Raw genomic sequence first — 16830 nt, forward strand, 5'->3', positions numbered from 1 at the left:
GTGGAATGGGGAGAGGAGTACATCAAGGATACCCTTTATCACGTACCCTGTTCAACATGTACTTTGAGGATTTAGTGAAGAACTGTTTTCAGAATATGGGAGGAGTGATAGTAGGAGGAAAAATAAAATGCATAAGATTTGCTGATGATATGGCGTTGTTAGCAGAAGAGGAGATGATACTAAGGGATATGCTACTGGAGCTAAATGACAGCTGTGAGCAGTATGGGATGAAGATAAATGCAAACAAGACGAAGACCATGGTCATAGGAAGAAAAGTGAAGAAGGTAAACGTGCGAATTCTAAATGAGGCAGTAGAGCAAGTGGACGGCTTCAAATACTTGGGGTGTACTATAAGCAGTAACATGAGCTGCTGCCAGGAAGTCAAAAGGAGGATATCAATGGCCAAGGAAGCTTTAAATAGAAAAAGGAGCATCTTCTGCGGACCTCTGGAAAAAGAACTAAGGAGAAGACTAGTGAAATGCTTTGTGTGTAGTTTGGCGTCGTAAAGGGCAGAAACATGGACATTACGACGAAGTGAAGAGAAGCGACTAGAAGCATTTGAAATGTGGATATGGAGAAGAATGGAGTGTGTGAAATGGACAGAGAGAGTAAGAAATGAAGCTGTGTTGGAAAGAGTGGGTGAAGAAAGAATGATGCTGAAACTGATCAGAAAGAGGAAAAGGGATTGGCTGGGTCAATGGCTGAGAAGAAACTGCCTACTGAAGGATGCACTGGAAGGAATGGTGAACGGGAGAAAGAGTTTGGATCAGAAGAAGATATCAGATGATAGACGACATTAAGATATATGGATCATATGAGGAGACAAAGAAGAAGGCTGAAAATAGGAAAGATTGGATACTGCTGGGTTTGCAGTGACAGATCTATCCTTGGACAGAAAGCTATGAATGAATGAATGAATCGTAATCATCTTTCGATGTTAGAACTTTCTACATTCCTATATATTTTGATGTACCGAAGTACATATGATATTTCCATGCAGATATTCTGCGTCATCTTATGATGAAAGAGTGATGGAACGGAGAAAAATTCTCTCCGGCGCCGGGATTTGAACCCGGGTTTTCAGCTCTACGTGCTGATGCCGGAGAGAATTTTTCTAAAGCATCAGCACGTAGAGCTGAAAAATCCGGGTTCAAATCCCGGCGCCGGAGAGAATTTTTCTCCGTTCCATCACTCTTTCTACATTCCGTTTCGTCGAACATCAGGGCATTCCAAATTCCTGGTAACAAAACGAGGAAGTGCACTGTAGAGAATTGAACTCAAAGGATTCACACTACTGACTGACATATAAGTCTTCCCAGCTGGACCTGGCGGGTTCTCTCCATTCAAGCATTTGTCTGACAGGTAAGACGCACAGAGTCCAAACTGCAACTTGCTACACTACGTTCCAAAAACATCAACTACAGCTGTTACTGCAGCCGATGCGCGTATGGTGTTGCCGTTTCTTAAAACCGACCAATCAAGGATTGATGTTCTTTGGCACTGAAAAGTTCTGACCAATGGATGCAGGAAGTCGAGGACCGACTGGGTTTTATTTCCTATCGTTCACAATACATTGATATTAAAAGCTCTTTCAGAACGCTTCAACCCGGGTTCCGTTAACCACTGCTCCGCGGTTTCTGTCATCGCCACGCTCAGGTAGAAATGTCATGTTTCAATTTGTTAAACCTTCGTTAAATTTTTGGCTTCAACTGAATTATTTTTGTCCCGCGTGTAGGAGGCGGGTAAATGGAAAATGGATCGTATGCCAATGGGTCCTAATATTAGAAACATTTGCCTTGACTAGTAACAATCTACTACGAAGACAATTGAAATGCGTTGGAGAGATTGCCTACCCGAATGCCTCTTCCAGCCCAGACTATAAGACGATGCAGCCGATACTGGTGACACGTGACATCATTATAAGTAGGGGCTCGGATTTCTATGGCCTAAAAACTGGAAATAAACATGCATTTATGTACGTCTTTTGAATAATAATAAACTATAAACACTAATGTCATTTACAATATGATGAAGAAGAAAGTTCATCATCTTATTTGGTGCACATTAAATGATTTCATTTATCTATATCTTTTGAATAATACTTTTAAGGAACCTAGAGGTTCATTGCCGCCCTCACATAAGCCCGCCATTGGTCCGTATCCTCAGCAAGATTAATCCAGTCTCTACCATCATATCCCACCTACCTCAAATCCATTTTAATATTATCTTCCCATCTACGTCTCGGCCTCCCCAAAGGTCTTTTTCCCTCCGGCCTCCCAACTAACACTCTATATGCATTTCTGAATTCGCTCATACGTGCTACATGCCCTGCTCATCTCAAACGTCTGGATTTAATGTTCCTAATTATGTCAGGTGAAGAATACAATGCGTGCAGTTCTGCGTTGTGTAACTTTCTTCATTCTCCTGTAACTTCATCCCTCTTAGCCCCAAATATTTTTCTGAACACCTTATTCTCAAATACCCTTAACCTATGTTCCTCTCTCAAAGTGAGAGTCCAAGTTTCACAACCATACAGAACAACCGGTAATATAACTGTTTTACAAATTCTAACTTTAAGATTTTTTGAGAGCAGACTGGGTGACAAAAGCTTCTCGACCACCTCTGTGGTGTAGAGGTCAGCATGCTGGTCTCTTACGCAGAGGGCCCGAGTTCGATTCCCGGTCGAGTTGAGGTTTTTCAGGGTTTGCTCTCAACCGTGAGGAAAATTCCAGGAAATTCGGGCCACAACATCCTTGAATATCACCGGCCTCATTCATCACCGAAATCATATTCATAACAAATCAGTAATACATATACAGTCGCCATCTAGTTCACAACAATAGAACCAGTCTCAACAATAGTACACAGGCCTTCGGATTTCAACCAAAAGATTAACTCGCGATATGACCAGAGATGTTAAAGCGAGTATAAATAACAGCGAGAAAGAAAGAAAAAAACTTTTAAACCCAATAATAGCAAGCATTTCCTGTATTTATTGTGTTTAATTTCCTCCCGAGTGTCATTTATATTTGTTACTGTTGCTCCAAGATATTTGAACTTTTCCACCCCTTCAAAGGATAAATTTCCAATTTTTATATTTTTATATTTTTATATTCTGGTCACGAGACATAATCATATACTTTGTCTTTTCGGAATTTACTTCCAAACCAACCGCTTTACATGCCTCAAGTAAAATTCCCGTGTTTTCCGTAATAGTTATGGATTTTCTCCTAACATATTCACGTCATCCGCATATACAAGCAGCTGATGTAACCCGTTCAATTCCAAACCCTCTCTGTTATCCTGAACTTTCCTAATGGCATACTCTAGAGCAAAGTTAAAAAGTAAAGGTGATGGTGCATCTCCTTGCTTTAGCCCACAGTGAATTGGAAAAGCATCAGATAGAAACTGACCTATACGAACTCTGCTGTACGTTTCACTGAGACACATTTTAATTAATCGAACTAGTTTCTTGCGAATACCAAATTCAATAAGAATATATAAATCTTCTCTCTTAACAGAGTCATATGCCTTTTTGAAATAACTGATGTACTGTGCCCTTATACTCTCATTTTTCCTCCAATATCTGTCGAATACAGAAAATCTTGTCAATAGTCGATCTATTACGCCTAAAACCACATTGATCCCCAATAATTTTATCTACATATGGAGTTAATCTTCTCAGAGACAAAATTTTATACGACGTCAACAAAAGCGATATTCCTCGAAAGTTACTACAGTTAGTTTTTTTCCTCTTTTAAAGATAGGTACAATTATGGACCCCTTCCATTGTTCTGGTACAATTCCCTTTTCCATAGAAAGTACAAGCTTATAAATTTCGCTAGATAATGCGCTTCCACTATTTTATATTAATTCTGCTGGAATTTGATCGATAGTGGAGACTTGTAATTTTTGAGATTTTCTTAGTTCGAGGAAATAAATTATTATAAACAATTATGTAAGCATGTGCGGCTTTCAGCTGTTTCGGTGCTACTTGACACCATCCTCAGAGCCTTCTGTGTCTCGGCGTCATCTCAACTTCGCTGCCTGTTGTGTGGGTGCGTTCGTGTGATGAGTTGTGTCAAATAGTGTGTGTGTTCTGAAATTGATCTGTGTGTTGAGTATTTGATTAGGGTGTGTTTTAGTGTGTCTGTATATTTCATATTGTTCTAATTTACATATGCCGAACACATAACCAATGCTAACCACACATACAGTAACATAAATACAGACATGGAAATCCTACACATACAACCCAAAAACCAAAAACTCAACACACTAGAACAATATGAAATATATAGAGACACTAAAACACACCTGATCAAATACACAACACACAGATCAATTTCAGAACACACACACTATTTGACTCAACTCTTCATCACACAAACGCACCCACACAACAGGCAGCGAAGTTGAGATGACGCCGAGACACAGAAGGCTCTGAGGATGGTGTCAAGTAGCACCGAAACAGCTGTAAGCCGCACATGCTTACATAATTAACACGAGTAAGATCGCTATTTAATCAATTATTTATAAAAATGTTACCTTCTCGTAAAAGTGTAATGAGATCGTATTGCGGTCATCGTTGTGTACTTGTCTTTACAGTTAGAAACAGAAACGTCATTGTCTTGTGAGTGTTGTACACGTTGATGTTGAAGCTGTTTGTTTTATCATCATCTGTGTGGAAACTGCCATTGCGGCCAGCAGTCTGACTGATGGCCTGCCTCTAATTGGGATTACTCAACAGGTGTCTGAAGAGATAATTAAATCAGCGTTGTCACTCTGGTCGTCATTGTTTGATGATCCGCTTGTATAAAGTTCGATCTTGTTCTTGGTGTCTGAAAGGGAGGAGCACTGAGACCTCCAGGATCTGTTGTGCATCCCTTCTGTTTAGTCCTAACCCTGTTAAGAATATTTTGTGTGCTTTGTGACGTGATGGGTCACCCTGTGTTGGAATCCATATAAGTTCCTGTTAGCAAGTTTTTCGCTATGACATAGAAGATATGGAATGCAGTTTCATGTGATGTCACATCTCAGACATGTTGGCCGAATACGTTACCCATTACCCATCTTGTGGAGAGGCAATGTACTGTCAAAAGGCTCCCTGAGGTTGATCTTCGTTGATGTCAAACTCAGAACATAAGATTATTTGAGGTCAAATTAAATAAGTACCTAATTTCACACGCCTTGTATTCTGGAGGTGAATTTATGACATTCAACATGAATGAATGACTGAATGAATGAATCTATGAATGAATGAATGAATGAATGAATGAATGGCTGACTGAATGAATGGATGGCTGACTGAATGAATGAATGAATCTATGAATGAATGACTGACTGACTGAATTAATGAATGAATCTATGAATGAATGACTGACTGAATTAATGAATGAATCTATGAATGAATGAATGGCTGACTGAATGAATGAATCTATGAATGAATGAATGGCTGACTGAATGAATGAATGAATGGCTGACTGAATGAATGAATGACTGAATGAATGAATGAATCTATGAATGAATGAATGGCTGACTGAATGACTGAATGAATCTATGAATGAATGGATGGATGGATGAATGAATTTATCAATGAATGAATGGATGGATGGATGAATGAATCTATCAATGAATGAATGAATGAATCTATCAATGAATGAATGAATCTATCAATGAATGAATGAATCTATCAATGAATGAATGAATCTATGAATGAATGAATCTGTGAATGAATGAATCTATGAATGAATGAATGGCTGACTGAATGAATGAATCTATGAATGAATGAATGACTGAATCTATGAATGAGTGACTGACTGAATGAATGAATCTATGAATGAATGAATGAATGACTGAATGAATGAATCTATGAATGAATGACTGACTGAATGAATCTATGAATGAATGAATGGCTGACTGAATGAATGAATCTATGAATGAATGAATGGCTGAATGAATGAATCTATGAATGAATGACTGAATGAATGAATCTATCAATGAATGAATGAATCTATGAACGAACGAACGACTGAATGAAAGAGAGGGGAAATGGGAGGAGAAACTTTAAACGCACGTGAAAATACGTCATCGCAAAGGAGTTGGACTCTGAAAAACTGAATATGTGAGCTCCAAGCCTGTTCGCCACTTGTCTCTTTTCGGGTTTCGCTGCTCCACTGAAGGAGCTCTAGAAAATTTCGAAGGGGAAAGCCGAAAATGGACGTAACGTATTAGCTACAACATATGGAGGGGGAAGGGGGAGAAGCACAACGAGGAGACCAAGAGGGGTTGGAATTGCAACTAACTGACGAAGAAGTCTAGGCAGCGAAATTGCATTAGCCAATTTAGCTCTTTGTTCTTTCGAATTTATTTTTAAAATGCAATTTCTTCTTCTTATCATCCAGTCTGCTGTCAAAAAATCTGAAAGTTAGAATTTATAAAACAGTTATATTACCGGTTGTTCTGTATGGTTGTGAAACTTGGACTCTCACTTTGAGAGAGGAACATAGGTTAAGGGTGTTTGAGAATAAGGTGCTTAGGAAAATATTTGGGGCTAAGCGGGATGAAGTTACAGGAGAATGGAGTAAGTTACACAACACAGAACTGCACGCATTGTATTCTTCACCTGACATAATTAGGAACATTAAATCCAGACGTTTGAGATGGGCAGGGCATGTAGCACGTATGGGCGAATCCAGAAATGCATATAGAGTGTTAGTTGGGAGGCCGGAGGGAAAAAGACCTTTAGGGAGGCCGAGACGTAGATGGGAGGATAATATTAAAGTGGATTTGAGGGAGGTGGGATATGATGATAGAGACTGAATTAATCTTGCACAGGATAGGGACCCCTGGCGGGCTTATGTGAGGGCGGCAATGAACCTTCGGGTTCCTTAAAAGCCATTTGTAAGTAAGTAAGTTTTTCTGAACCGTGTACACCTTTGTTGCAAGGAACATCTCTGAGTGTAGGGAAAAATGTTTTGGCCTATGGTTAATTCCTTTTTAAAAATGCAATTTCTTCTGAACCCATGTTCACCTTTGGTGCAAGGAACACCTCCGAATGTAAGGGAAAAATGTTTTGGTCCAGGGATAATTTGTTTTTAAAATGCAATTTCTTTTTCATAGAGATGTAATCCATACAGTTGTTGCTAGAGGATCCAATCGAAATCATTCTAGAAACAGTAGACAACAATCCTGAATTCTGCAGCATTGCCATTATTATGATTTCCGACTTCCTTGGAGAATGTAGAGCACTGTATTTAATATTTTTACTTTCAAATCCGCCTGTAAGTACTGCATACCGTGATATGTACACTGTATAATGCATAGGCTGTTATGTTACATAAAATTCGACACTAATACAATCGTACCGCAGCGAGCCAGTTTCTTTCCATTTCGTGATGACGTAAAGACTACGAGCGTCCTTCTTCAGTCCTGTTCCACGAAGAAAGTGAGGCACGGTCCAGAACGCGATAATGAGACGGTCCGCCTGCCGGATGTGGTGTCTGTCCGGAACCACTCAGATGTTAATTCCCACACCTTAACAGCGCACGTCAAGATTCGGAGTGTGATTTATTTCCAAGATGTGAAGTGACGCTCTCTTCCTTCCTGTCTCCCCCTCATCCTCTGTCAGAGCTGGATTTGTAGTTTTCAGCCGCTTGCGTAGTTGTGGTTAACAAGCATAAATACGAGTCATGAGTTTTGGCTGCTTATCCGTACTGTACGTCTTGTGAGGCACGTGTCACTCAAGGCAGTGGTTCCCAGCCTTTTTTGACCGACGACACACTTTACTGAACGACCACTATATCGCTACACACTTATTTGTTTTCATTAATAATAATATAATAATAACAACCAAGCTTTTCTTCTGGAGAAAAAGTGCTGGAACTCCCTGTGAAATATTATATAGCAGACGGGAATATGATTACTGTTCACTGAACGGGAATTTTTTCTTTTTAACCTCCTTTTCGTCCAACTAAAACTTTCAAGGTCTAGGCGGAATTCAAACAAAATTATATTAAAAACATAGTTATTCACACATATTTCGGTTTCATGATGAAAAATGTAAGAAAAAGATTCCGGAACGCCGTTTGAAAAAGCACTGATAACTTCTTTTTAGTTCGGACAACCAATGTTGTAGATAGGTCGATGTTAACACGCAATCGAAAATTGTAAAAAAAAAAAAATAAAAAAAACAGCAACTTGAGTGACATTATAAAAAAAAGGTATGTGTCAAAAATCCCAACCTATCTATGCTGGTTGTCCGATAAAAGATTTTTATTATCGTTTTTTAAAACTCTACAATTTAAATTAATGTGAAGTCTGCGCTTGGTGGATTGCACAGAGTTTCTCTGTACGTGGTCTTACGGTTGACAAACACGTTTTCAGGATTCCTCAGTCTGTTCCTTTGTTTGGTTTTCACTATTTTCATGGTACTGTAGAAAATGCTGATTCAAATAATTATGACGTTGAAAACTACAGTTATAGATATTTTTTTTTTTTTAGTTTATTCGGCACCATCGACTGATTTGACAGAACATTTCCGCATATAAGACACTGGGGATTTTGTTTATATTCATCGCCACGCCACGTAAAACCATTGGAAATATTCATCACCAGGGAAAGGATTTATATGTAAATACATATTTACTTATAAAGCTAATATAATTTATATTTTGCATTATCTTTATGTTTCACAATGTGTAGGGTTGAAAAATCCTACTTTTATTTTCCATATTTTTCCATATTTTAGAGTTTAGTACATATTTTCGTTAATTTCCATATATTTTCCATATTTCATATAAAACAGTCCATATTATATTAGGTTTAACAATAAAACAAAACAAAATTCCATTAACTTTTAAAAATACATTTCAACAATAGAGATTTAAACACATGTTCAGTAATCCCTTTAACATCAGAGTTATTTGAAAATTAGCAGTCCTATCAACAATGGGAAAGTAAGTTACAAAACTGTATTAATTTAATTTAAAATTTTTAACAGACTTCAGTTGTGCAGCTCAACAGTTAAATGCCAGTCAGAGTACACATAGGTTCAGTTTTGTAAATCATACTATAAAGACGGTAAATATGCCAAAAGTACGTCATTCAGTCAATTTAAAATCAAAACTAACAAGTTACATTTCAGAATTTAAAGAAGATGGTTTATCAACTGACAATAAAATATTATTTTGTAATTTGTGTCAGTGTGCAGTATCATCTACACAAAAGTTCCTGGTGCAACAACACATTACAACTAGTAAACATCAGGCCAACAAACAACTAAATTCCAAGCAGAGACAATTGTTTTTAACACAACCAACAACATCGAATGTAAGATCTGAGTTTAACATCGACCTGTGCCGTTCTCTCATCTCTGCTGATATTCCTCTCTACAAACTAAAGAATAAGGTCTTCAGGGAATTCCTTGAAAAATATACTCAACATACAATCCCGGATGAGTCAACACTTAGGAAGACGTATGCTCCATCCATCTACGATGAGACAATACAGAAGATAAGAGATGAAATTAAAGATAGTTCAATTTGGGTTTCCATTGATGAGACTCCCGACAAAGAAGGTAGACTTGTTGGTAATGTAGTTATCGGTTTGTTAAGTGAACAATATTCTGAACGAATTCTTTTACATTGTGATGTTCTAGAAAAGTGCAATAACAAAACTATAGTTAAACTGTTCAACGAAGCTATGGGTATCCTGTGGCCAAAGGGTATTATGTACGATAATGTGTTATTCTTTATTAGCGATGCTGCCCCTTATATGGTCAAAGCTGGACAAGCATTATCTGTTGTATATCCTAAATTGACTCATTTTACTTGTGTGGCGCATGCATTTCATCGTGTGGCAGAAGTGGTCAGAGACAATTTCCCTAAAGTAGATTTGTTGATTTCATCAGTGAAAAAAGTATTTCTCAAAGCTCCCAGTAGAGTTAACGTGTTGAAAGAAATGTACCCTGAAATTCCATTGCCACCAAAGCCAATTTTAACTAGATGGGGTACATGGCTAGAAGCAGTTGAATATTATGCCGAACATATAGACTCTATTAACAATGTTCTCCTTGCATTGGACTCTGAAGATGCAGTCTCAATTGATACTGCGAAAACAGTTACCTGTGACATAAGTGTGAAGAATGACTTAGCTCACATTCAGCATACATTTTCATGCATCATAAAAACGCTCAAAAGTCTCCAAAATAGGCACCTTTCACTATCTGAAAGTTTTGAAATTATAAATAGTACTGTGGAACAACTGAATCGTGGTAGAGGTAAAGTTGCAGATGCAGTAAGAGCTAAGGTGGACACTGTACTTTCAAAAAACCCTGGATATGAAGAACTACAAAAGGTTGTTGCTGTGATGAGTGGTGAATCAACAGTGAAGATTAACTTGGACTTATCCCCAATTGAATTATGTACCAGTTACTTCTTGTGACGTCGAACGCTCTTTTAGTCAGTATAAATCTATCCTCAGAGACAATAGAAGAAGATTCACTTTTCAGCACTTGAAAGAAATGTTTGTAACCTATTGTTATGGTAACAGACAATAAAAATTGTGTTTTGTTGAAACTACATTGGAAGATAAGGTACGTCCATTATATTTTTTGTTTAGTTTGATTAAAATGTACCAATATTTAACGTACATAGTCATTTTTTTATAATTTTAAGTCCATATTTAATTCCATATTTTGGTAAAAATCCATATTTAATTCCATATTTTGGTAAAAATAACTACATATATATTTACATATTTCATATATTTTTAGTCCATATAAATCCGTTCCCTGATGATGATGAATTACATACTGATACAATTTAGGTACATAATGAGATCAAAAGAGATAGTTACATAAAATTTACCTCATAAAATAAAAATAAACATAGTGGAATACATATTAATGTTGTTAGAATCAAATACGAATCACATAAAAACAGAAGCCGACAATTCAATAAAAAAAAAATTACGCAGTAAAAATAAAAATAAACACATTAGTATACATATTAGTATTAGATTACAATTAAGTAGGATTTACATAATTAAACCAGAAACCGACAATTGAATAAAATGTACAAAAAATAGATTAATAATAAAAAAACAACACAGTGGGATACATATTGGCGTTAAGTGATAAATAAACACGATTTAGATAATAAAAATAAGAAACAAAAAAAAAATAAATAAATACAGTGGAACACATTCCATTAAATATTTTCAACGCGTTAGGTCTGGCAACTCATCATAAGATATTTTTATAATTTACATTTAAAGGAAATTAAAGTTCGGCAGCCCTTGACTTCAGGCGGCAGAGAATTCCAGTGACGAGAAGTAGCAACAGTGAAAGATGAAGAATAAAGAGATGATGTGTGCAGTGGTATTTCTAGCGTGTTATCATATTGTGACCGAGTATTTAAGTTATGATACCGAGAAAGACTGTGGAATCGGACAGATAAGTAAGAGGGAGTAGAGGTGTGCAAAATTCGGTATAAGAGAGAAAGGGAATGTAACTTTCTCCTCTCATTTAACCTGAGCCACAATAATTTATCGAAAGAAGGCGAAATGTGATCGTAGTAGCGGACATTACAAATGAAACGAACACACTTTATTCTGTAATTGCTAAATGTCTTGATTTGTCGGTAGTAACGGAACACGCAGGGAAGTGTACACCGCTGTGATCTAGTTTCCTCGTAAAATGAGAGCACTGTATAGATGACGTAGTACAGGGACTTCGGTCCTACGTTCATAGACATCTATGACGTAATGCAGGGACTTCGGTCCTACGTTCATAGACATCTATGACGTAGTGCAGAGGGCGGCCCCTAGAGGGAACCCAAGAGTTGGAGCTTAATCTGAGACGATTCTGTCCGACGCCGGGGTGGTATCCGGTGTGGCTTAGTGGATAAAGCATCAGCACGTATAGCTGAAAACCCGGGTTCAAATCCCGGCGCCGGAGAGAATTTTTCTCCGTTCCATTACTCTTACATCGTGTGTAAGGTATAATGCCTAGGACTCACGTTGGTGAATGCGCGCTGGTTGGAGTTCTCACGGGGGAAGAAATTTTCTCATGAAATTTCGACCAGTGTATGCGATCGGTGCCCACCCAACGTGATGCATTTGAGGAGCTACGATAGATAGCGAAATCCGGTTACTGCAACCATCTAGGACGGCTTGGGAGAAGATCATGCTAAGCACACGATAATCTCTGTTCTGTTGAATGATCGTTCATCTCTGCGAAAGCATGTGGACGTGAGGCCAGCAGTTGTCTGGTCGGCCTTGACTTTTAATCTGCTGTTGGGCCACGGTTAAAAGATGTGTGAGTTTTAAACCGAAGAAACACCGCGAGTTCGCCGGTGCAAACGGTGGCGGTAGTGGGGGACCATCCTGACAGCAACACCGGGAAAGTTCCCTGGGACTCCGTACTCCGCACTTTCCGAGTTGTGCGAAATCTTCAGACAGCAGAGATGCCAATGACACTGCAACGCTCAGACAGATAGTTGCAATCTGTTAAGATAAGCGTCTGCAGGAAAAGCTGGCACGATGAACCCAAACTGAGCTGCACCGATTTGTGTGCGGACGTGCAGCCAGTCTCGCAGGCTTCGCACCTGCGGCAGGTCACGTCGCTGCACGCATAAATGCAGCAGACACGCTGGCTGCCCCACGCAATGGTTGTGCTGACGCGAGGAGGACTTCACAGCTGGATCGGTGAGTGAGCTTTCAACCGCGGACCTCCAGCTGCATGCCGCTGGATTCTGTGGAAGCGATTTCATTGTCTAGTAAACTGTCTGAACACCAATAAGGCATTTATGTATTTATTTTATTTATTTATTTATTTATTTATTTATTTATTTATTTATTTATTTATTTATTCTGGTGTAGTTAAGGCCATCAGGCCTTCTCTTGCACAACACCAGGAATACAAATACAATAATAGAAATAAGCAGAGAAAAAAATACACTATACAGAGTGTATCTAAATTGGTGTCAAATATTTCGGGGACGTGTTCCTAACACCAAAACATTACAAAAGGTTCATATGAACATTGGTCTCAAAATAATTTATTTCAGAGTTACAAGACAAACTTTAATGTTACAAAAATTGCTCGAAGTGGCTTCCTCCTGCTTCGATGTGTCCCCTAAACCTGCGTTACATGCTCTGGCGTACTCTGTTGAAAATTCCTGGAGTGTTTCGTATTTCGTGAAATCCATTTGGATACGTTCTCAGAATATCAACATTAAGTACAGGAGTCGCATAAACCAGGGACTTTAAATGTCCCCAGACGAAGAAATCCATTGGATTCAAATCAGTCGATCGAGCAGGCCATGCAATGAATCCCCTTCCACCAATACATCTTTGGGGAAATCGATCATTAAAAAAATTACGAACTATCAGACTGAAATGAGCTGCACGCATGACTCGTGCCGGAGGTTCGTTGGGATTTTCTTCTCTTACGGTCATTCATAACTTCCCTAACCTCGCCCTCCACACCTGCATTATGTTGATACTAGCCGTACCCGTGCGCTCCGCTGCACCCGTTAGAAATAAATATAAAGTAATTACATAATTAAAATAGGACATTTGATCCAGGGAACATTCGTGTTTGATAGAAGAATAAATCGTTTTATATGTTACTTAATTTAAATTGCATGCAAATAATTAAAATGCGATCATTTTGGTCCAGAGGCACTCATTTGGTGCAATGACAATTTCTTTAACATGTTTCTTAATTTTTATTACATGCAACCATAGTTTAATGAAGATTGACATCATTTAGATTTAATGTGTACCTATAGTTTATTTTACTTGTTATAGGTTTCCATTGAATTATGGTAATAACTTAATTTTAACCCTTGTTTTCTACGTATTCAGTAAATGGCGCTTGGCCCACTATGATTCTGAACCCTTCAAATAACTTAAATTAAATTATATTATAGTATATTATATTATGAGAAACTACACTTTCAAATGGTGAAATAATAATTAATTATACAAATCGGTTAATTTAGCTTTCGATATTACTTCATACAAACACAGAAACATTCTCTCTCTAGGCTATGTTTCATAGCTTTCTATTGTTGTTGTCCAAGGCCCCTTATAGACGAAGTCATTTGTTTTTTATTATGAAAGATAGCCTACAGAGAATGTTTCTGTGTTTGTATGAAGTAATATCGGAAGCTAAATTAACCGATTTGTATAATTAATTATTATTTCACCATTGGAAAGTGTAGTTTCTCTAGATGGACATAATGCTATAATTTTATCACAGTAACTTCTGAGTGAATCGAGGACAGGTAAGATTAAAATAGCTTCTTATGCACAGAAAACTTGATAGGCTATTGTGTACATTCGTTTCCTGTATTTCCTAAACTAATTTTTATGACCAAATGAGTGTCTCTGGATCAAAATGATATGATTTTAATTTTTTAATTCAGTTTAAATTAAGTAACATAATAAACGATTTATCCTTCTATCAAACACGAATGTTCCTGGATCAAATGTCCTATTTTAATTATGTAATTACTTTATATTTATTTCTAACGGGTGCAGCGGAGCGCATGGGTACGGCTAGTACAAAATAAAATAAATGAAAAATAGTTAAATATAGATATCATAGCCAAAAATGTAAAATGTAGCTATAATTGGCAAATTACAGAGTAACAAATAGGCTAGCAATATTATATAAAATCAACTACCTTCAGTATATTAATAAGAAAATGTTTGTATTCCATGTAAGAAATGCAGAAATCTAGATCTCATGTTTTACACATTTCATTGAAATTTGAACACATTTTTAACACTGATGAATTTTTATGTGATGAAGTGTTTGGTTTTTTATAATATAACAATTGACGATTTCTTAAATGTGATGTTCTAGCGTTAAGCAGGATTTGTGATAATATTTCGCTGTTATCCAGTAGGCCGTTGAATATTTTATACAATACAAGTTGCTCAGCAAGTAATCTACGACTTCCAAGAGACATTAAATTAAATTCAGAAAGTAGATTGTTGTATGAAATTTTGTTATGGAGAGCTGAACAATGATATCTTCTAAAATACAGATATCTAGAGAATCGTTTTTTAATTTTTTCAATTTGATTACTATGTGATTTGCAAGTGGGTGACCAAATTACAGAGGCATATTCCAATTTAGCGGGAACATGACAGTTAAAAGGAGTGTCATAGTCGAAGTGTTTTGTAAAGTTTTTGAATTTCTAATAATAAAACCCAGATTTTTGAAAGCATTATTTATTATATTAAATATGTGATTATGAAAGTCACGTATAGCGATGTCATTTAATTCAATCCCAGTCGTGCTTCTTGCTTTACAATTCTGTCGATCCTCACATCTCCAATATCTTCTTCTTCCATCTTTGCTGACAGAGTGGAAGTGGTAGCAGTACCTTTATAATGTAACATTGGTTGATTTCGACGTGTACAGAGGTGTGAAAATTATTAGAATAATCTTAATTTTAAAGTTTTTTTAATAGTTCCTTCACAAATATTAATTGAATTGATGAATATTGGTATATATTACTACACTGATGTAGGATATATTTACTATAACAATGCCGGAAAGCATTGTTGTACATTGGTATTTTTCTTATTTTACAATTGTTATAGGAATTCAGAAATTATTATATTATGTTGGCGGAATTGGAAACATAAAAAATTATATACACAAAACAGATGTATACGTACATTTGAACCTTCACAACAATGTAAACGCAAAGAACAATTTGTTTAATTAATTTTTGATGTTTCCAATTCCACCAACATAATATAATTTCTGAATTCCCATAATTGTAAAATAAGAAAAATACCAATGTACAACAATGCTTTCCGGCATTGTTAGTAGTAAATATATCCTACATCAGTATAGTAATATTATATACCAATATTCATCAATTCAATGAATATTTGTGAAGGAACTATTAAAAAACCTTTAGAATTAAGATTATTCTAATAATTTTCACACCTCTGTATATACATCTGCCACATAGGCTGAGAGAGAACTATTTCCTTGGGGGAGGGACAAAGAAAAACCATAGAATCCCGATATAATAATGTTATGGGCAACATTGTTAACCTCCTCCCCCGTTACAGCTTAACCGTGGTATAATATATCGGAATATGATCCTTTAATAAAGGTATTTTCGGGGGGCATGCTTCTTACAGTGTTACGTCCACATCCGCGATGTTTCGGACCGAATTTTGCAGGGCTTGAACTGTAGGTCTACTACAAATTATAATAGGGCATAACTTAAAACAATCTCTCCCTTTTTTTGTCATACACAAACACATGCATACAATAACACTACGTAACAGTGCTAACAGAAACTTATCTGAAGCTTACCTTCCTGAAGATATCATATGAAATGTAAACTCTAATTATTTTACTTAATCTCTCGTCTTTAAATTTACACATTGTACTAGGATCACTTTTCTACTTTTCTTTTTTTCTGCATTGATCTGCAGTATGTTATTCATATTTCTTCAAGTGACCGCTTTACTTGTAGACTTCTAACACATGAGTACAGGCTGTTACAAAAGAAATATTACAGTGCTTCCATTCATCAAAAGGGGTATAGGAATTCTTATACATTCGGAAATTTAAAATAATTAATATTATAGTCCAGACACATGATCTGAAGACAGTAATTCGTCAGTTTGAGCACAGGAACTTTAATCATAAACAAAAGCAAAAAAAAAATATTTTGAATTCAATATTTTCTAACGTTAATAGAAAATAAAACAAGACTTCAGACTGCAGTGCCCCCCATGCCGCCTCCCATAACTCCGCCTATGCCCTGCCATAATTTTTAATAT

The 16830-nt window shown here is 36.8% G+C and overlaps 1 protein-coding gene across 4 annotated transcripts in view; it reads left to right on the forward strand.

Annotated features, from left to right (window-relative positions):
- Nucleotides 1-16830, forward strand: part of Pfrx (6-phosphofructo-2-kinase/fructose-2,6-biphosphatase) — a 137616-nt gene that overhangs the window by 19291 nt on the left and 101495 nt on the right. Inside the window, exon 1 of one of the 4 annotated variants that reach the window (XM_069827307.1) lies at nucleotides 12532-12708. The exons of the other annotated variants lie outside the window; for them this stretch is intronic. Within the exon in view, the coding sequence (XP_069683408.1) occupies nucleotides 12639-12708 (70 nt within the window). The 5' untranslated portion in view covers nucleotides 12532-12638. Of the gene's footprint in view, nucleotides 1-12531; nucleotides 12709-16830 lie in introns of those variants that run through there. 4 annotated transcript variants of the gene reach the window in all.

The sequence above is a fragment of the Periplaneta americana genome, chromosome 6 (genome assembly GCF_040183065.1).
Source record: "Periplaneta americana isolate PAMFEO1 chromosome 6, P.americana_PAMFEO1_priV1, whole genome shotgun sequence".
Classification (NCBI taxonomy): Eukaryota; Metazoa; Arthropoda; class Insecta; order Blattodea; family Blattidae; genus Periplaneta; species Periplaneta americana.